This window comes from Myodes glareolus, chromosome 1 (assembly GCF_982192425.1).
Source record: "Myodes glareolus chromosome 1, mMyoGla1.1, whole genome shotgun sequence".
Classification (NCBI taxonomy): domain Eukaryota; kingdom Metazoa; phylum Chordata; class Mammalia; order Rodentia; family Cricetidae; genus Myodes; species Myodes glareolus.
In genome coordinates, this window is record NC_142026.1 from 76,348,377 (window position 1) to 76,354,736 (window position 6,360).

General features: G+C 34.6%; 1 protein-coding gene across 1 annotated transcript in view; it reads right to left on the reverse strand.

The window, feature by feature from the left end:
* The window catches only part of LOC125411772 (vomeronasal type-2 receptor 116-like), a 42,715-nt gene extending 37,054 nt beyond the window's left edge, over positions 1–5,661 (reverse strand). The window contains exon 1 of the mRNA XM_048452092.3: positions 5,474–5,661. Coding sequence (XP_048308049.3) covers positions 5,474–5,661 — 188 coding nt within the window. The remainder of the gene's footprint in view (positions 1–5,473) is intronic.
* Positions 5,662–6,360: the final 699 nt, after the last annotated feature.

A 6,360-nucleotide genomic window follows, 5' to 3' on the forward strand; every position in this document is an offset into this window, starting at 1 on the left:
CTCTCGATATTTATTCAATATAGTATTTGAAGCTTTAGCAAGAGCAGTCAGAATGCCAAAGGAAATCTAGATGTTACAAATTGAAAATTAAGAATTTAAGGTATAGCTATTTGCAGAAGATATGATAGCATATATAAATGATTCCAGAAATACTAGCACAGGACTGCTACAGCTTGTCCATACCTAATGTGGTTGTGTACAAAATTATCTAAAAATATCAGTATTCCTCCTACACAAAAATAGTCATTAGACTCAGAAAAATTCAGTTGAACAATAGTCTTTATGATAGCCAGAAATAATGCAAAAATGTTTCAGGGATAATCTAGAAAGTAAAAGACTTTTAAGCTGTATGATGTTTGGATTTTATTCAAAATATCAAATTACTTTCAGTGCTCCAAGATTGACAAAAAGGTTGAGTTTAGACAGAGGGCATAGCAGGCTCTCTCTACCCATGAGTTGAAGTCTTCCTCAGGATCTCATATTCTGGCTGCTGCCCCAAGACATATAGAACTACACACTAAAACACATTTACATACACCCACACCCACCCCCATACACACACACACACACACACACACACACACACACATTCTTACAAACAAAAATACATACAAAGAGAAATACATACAAAATACAGCCACATAGTCATTGATACATACACACACATATATCAGAAGACAAACAAATAAACATACTGGCACACATAGACAGAGAGATATATAAATCGCAAAAGACATACAGAAAGAGAAACACAAAACACTTATACTGGCCCACAAACACATGTATATTCTCAGACAAATATACATAGACAGAAATACAGAAATACAAACAACCACAAAGGGAGATAATGACGTGAACAAACTTATTCACACATACAAAGACATACCAAGAGACACACATACCCAGATATACATATGTACAAGCACATACACAGACATATGAAGAACAAACATATAGACACATGGAGACACACGCACTGACAAATAAACACAGGTAGATAGAAATAAAACAAGCATCTAAAGAGAAAGACATTGGCATATGGCAAACTTAAGCTTATTTTCACTACTTCAGACAGAATGATATGAAGCTAGACAAAATATTATATGTCAACACAAATACAGACACTGATACAAAGAAACTCACAAACATACATCCATACACAATGAGAAGCCTCCATTCACATAAATGAATATACATGCATGTACTGAACTGAATCACAGCACAATTTGTTCTGTGATTATTTTCAGAGTTATAAGTGAGGTCCATATATATGATTATCACATATGTGACAATTAACAAATGAGTGCTCATCTTCTCAACATGGAGAGAATTAATGACATTATCATTCATGTGTTTGGTGTTAGGATAGAGTGATAATATTCAAGTGTTTTGTAACATAATTCATGATTTTCATTGACAAATAGTTTCTTCCATTCCATTGCCTTTACCTTAAAGATTTATACCAAACTCTAAACTTTTTTAGTAAGACAAAAGCTCAAAAATCTTTCATTTTGGTGAATATTTCTTAAAATACTAGATTTAGGCATCTGAGAGCATCTTAAGCACTATGACATTGATGATACCAAATGTGATCCAATAGAAGAAACACTACCATCAAGCAGTTGATACCAGGCAGTTTTCTATTGTAAATTGGCTGATTGCCTTCGTGTTGAAGAAGAACCTCATGCAACACATAGGCCATAGCATACACAGCATTGTATACATCATAACTGACCTCCCAAAAGACCATGTCAAAAGTCTGTACCATTTAGCATTCTAATGGGATATTGAATGAGCAGTTCTTCAATGCCTTACACATAGAGACCAAAAATTCAGCGTTAAACTTCATTTACTATGCCTTACTAGGTATTCATCTGAGATGGGTATCTGAGATGGGTCAATGCCTGGAAGAATATCTGAAAGCCTGAAATCTCATCAGGGTGGTGTGAAAATCTAGAGTCCCAAGGGATGAGTCAAGCGTGAAATATCTCTTGTACTGACATCCCTCTGTGAGGTGGTGACCCAATTTCTCTGCATACCTAGTGATTTCCAACTTTCTAAAGCAATAATCTAGATTACTATCTGTTTCACCGTAAATGGTAATCTTTTGTGGATGATATGAGGACTTGGTTATAATGCACCTTGGGCCTTGACATGTATAAATGTATGGTGACTGGGATCATACTGACTAAATCAAAGTAGACTACATAGTTCCCATATCTATTCTTAATTGTGACAGAAATTGAGTACCTTCTTCACTGTCTAATACGGCCAGCTCAATATCAGCTCCAATTTAAGTAGCCCATCAAAGAGATCATGGACAGAGATAGAGATGTATCTTTTGGACCATCTGATACAGATATAGAAATTGACCATGATCACTCATGATAGGACCAAAGGGTCCATTGGTATGCTGAATAACCTAGGAAACATGGAGCAGCATGTGGTACCATGCATTCCTAAGAACTTAAAAACACTATTCTGACAAGTGTTCTAGAAAATTTTCTTACCTGTTACTTTTATCCTCATCTCTCTATCACACAAGGAAAAGCAGAAGCCTCATCAAGTGTCTGAATAGTACCCTTAAACTGCACCGTGTGACATAACTGTGAGGCCATTCTGCTTCTCACACTCTTCATAGCATCTCAGAATGTTACAAATGAAAACACCCAAATGACTCAGATTGATTTAGAGGGAGATGACTAAATCAATTATGAAAAATGTTGCCCAGAAAGGTCCTATATGCACCAAATTACACCTGAACCAATCATTTCAGAAAATTAGGGAAAGTTTCATGGCTTTGTTAAGAAAATATCAGTGAGACTGTGTTATTTTGACACTGTATTACACTGACCCTGCTAATAATAATTCAAATATGAGAGATATATTTGGTAAAAGATCATGGTTCCTGCCGACATCATCAATGCAAAAAGCCAAGGCCAGAGCAAACTGGTAGTTTGTAGTTGGTGCACTATAAAAGTGTTCTTTATGAACAGAGATGTACAGATGATCATTTGAAGTCAGAACAAGGATTATCCTATAGTGGACACTATTCCCAACCTCCTTCAGTGATTGAAACAAATGTCTTGTATTGTGATGGTGAGATGACAGAAGTTGTTGGAAGCTTGCAAAAGCTTTAAAATTTCATGAGAGTGCATCTCCCATGAATACGATGAACTATTTGCATCTTTCCCTGTGAGAGCTGTCCACTTCCGGTTTCTGAGTGCTTGCTCAGAAGGCAAAAGATTGACCAAACGGTAAATCTGATAATATTTTCTTTTTGAACTTATTGAATAATATAAATAATACATGTGATGTGTTAGCTATGATTCTGTTATTTTTTTATCAAACAAACTGATCTGGATAAGATATTCAAAGAATTAATGGAGAGTGTACAGTAGTCTTTCTGCAGCAACATTTGGCTCCTGAACTTGTAATTCATTATATGTGATGGGAAACATAGTTAGAATATTCCCTCCTGTACTTTCTCATCTTGTTATTTTTTTCTCTCTGTTTTATATACTGCAGGCAAAAGAAAGAGGCTTTAAAAAGATTTATTTTTTAATAAATTTAAGTACCAGAGTACACTTGGTAAATACATGCATCTGTGTATATGGACATGAAAAATATTCATTTATGCCATATGAGAGTAATGGATTCCATGGTTTTGAATAACTCTTGACTTTAGATGGGACTGACCTCAAATGTGCAGTGATACACTGCTTCATTTTACAGATTCAGAGATTAAGATTAAGAATGTATTCCAGTAATGTGCACCTATTTTTTGTTTATACGGGTGTCTTCAATGCAATAATATTTGATATATCTGACCAACATAAATTGTAGAGAGCCTCATTAGTCTACATTTCCAATTACAAACCTACAACATGAGCATGCATTTGAGAATTTGGTGCATCTGGCAATTGCAGTGAGATTTTTTTTGTGCCACTATTACATTTTTGTGAAATAAAAAAGTTTAAGTGTATAATATATGGAAAATATTTATGAATTTTGATAATACAAATGGTTAACCAGCTAGTAGTGAACAATATCATCTTGTGTTTATGTTTAAGGGAGTAATAATAACACCTATGTCTTCATAAAATTAAATATTATCTGACAGATAAACATTAAACTCAAACATATGCTTTCATTCTGAATGATTCACTCAAAGTTAAATAAAATCAATTTCCCAATTAGAAATTTTACCACTATGGTATCTTTATGTATAAGTATAGATATTTTAAAAAATTAAAATAAATATAGATATTTACTTGTACATTTTAAAATAAAAAATCTTTGAATATTCTTTAATACCATATGGAAATGTCATTGTCATTGAAATTTCCAGTAACATTCAACAGGAATTTGAGAACATAACTTATGAAACTCAAACACTAACTCCTGCACACTAAGCATTAAGAAACATCAATGTCCTGAGCTGTTAGAGTGGGATAGTGATCTAACATGCTATTTCAAAATACCTATCAACAGTTCACAAAATTAAAATGTGTAGCTATGATTAGTAAAATTATTGAAAGAGAAACATAAAGTGGTAAATATGAGAGAATGTCAGAGAATAAATAGTTTATACATAAAGACAAGAGATATGTGCTTCTTAATAATGCCAAAGATGAGCTAACAGGTAACTGTTTTCAAGTGTTGCCAGGTATCACATGTCACGGCTTTCACTCAGACAAGTGGCAAGGAAAGTAAGCAGTCACCACTATTAGCAAGAGCCTAATATTTCAAATAAAGCAAACACATCATTTATACTCTGTATATTCCTTCTTTACTCTAAATAGAGAATGAAGAAGCATACTTAGAAAATAAAGGCCAATGGTCACACATGTATATAAGTGAAGTATAGAGAAACCAGAACACATAAGAAGTTCACAGAGGGCAGGTCTCCTACTATGATTCTTTATGCAGCATTAGAAGACACAGTGTGACCATATGCAGAGCATCTGAGAGAGTAAATGAACATCTATTTATAAAACCTCAGGAGCTATGGGTGCCACAAGTATTAATAGTTCTGGCATATGCATTTGAAGCTGCATGGTGACCAAAGGGTCATCACAGATTCTACTTGACAGCAATTTATTGCACCCATTTATTATGACACTTATTGAGAAGTATGGGGTTTCTTTTGACAACATATCACTGAGTACTCTTCTGCAGAACCTGTCAAAAGGAAGGCTATCTGTGATGGAAGAAGTTATAGAGATTCATTTTCACTTAGTTTCCTGCCTTATAAATAGAAGGAAAACTGGAAGAATAAGAGAACAGTACCTGGACAAATTAGAAGTAAAAAATAGCATTGGGTCTCTAAAAGAATTGGGGGGAGGTTAATTGGTATGCAGATTGGAATAAAAGAACAAAAGAGTTAAAGCATTGCTCTGATTCTCATCTTCTGGTATTTCCCATGAAATATTCATTATGACATTTACATCAAAAGTACAAGGAAACTTACTGCATATTCAGAATGTTTTTGAAGTAATCTCTCTCCACAGGCCACTGAACACTTGTAAGCATGAAGGTACAATCTTTCACCAAGTCTTCATCTTTGTCATTATTCTGCTCCATTCTCCAAAAGCACGTGGACCTAGGCATAAGAAGTGGAATATTCAGGAGAAAGAAGAGGAAAATCAAAGTGAACATCTTTGTTCTCCTCAGAGCCTGGGCAGTGTGTGTAGTGAAGTGCTATTCAGATCAGCACATTATAATCTCACCTGCTTTTATTTCTGAAGTCAAAGGAGAAGCTAATTGTTCACTCATGTTTCCCTTTTTCCTAAGTGGTTTTTCACCTCTGGAAGAATTTTGGACATTTTCTTCCCTGAAGCTCTGCACCTGATGCCCATGTTATTAAATTTGGTTGATAAGTATATATGAGAACAGTTAATGTAGTTTCTTGACATCATTCATATTTGTGAAAATTAAGGCTCCTTGGAGGATGCCATTTTCAGAAAATTTGGTCCCAGGACTTCCTGGGCATTCTGTTTATGTTTTACATTAATGCCTTAGAAATGATGTCAGTAGATTTTATTTGATGATCCACATTGAGACTTGCAACAGTGATTCAGGAAGGACTCATAAAATAGGAATTTCTGGTTACACACTGAAAGTTCTTTCACAAAGTCCCTGTTTTGGAAAAACATCTGCATGTTGAGAGCAAATGAGTTCCACACAGTATACCCAGTGTGGAGTATACTACAACAGTGATAATTACAGAATATTTAAAACAAATTCTGTGCTTCCATTATCTTGAGAACCAATAATCAGGCCAAATTCCAATTTTTCCTGAATCCTGCTGTTCTGCAACCATCCAGATCATCACCACAGAATTGGAGAAGATATGAA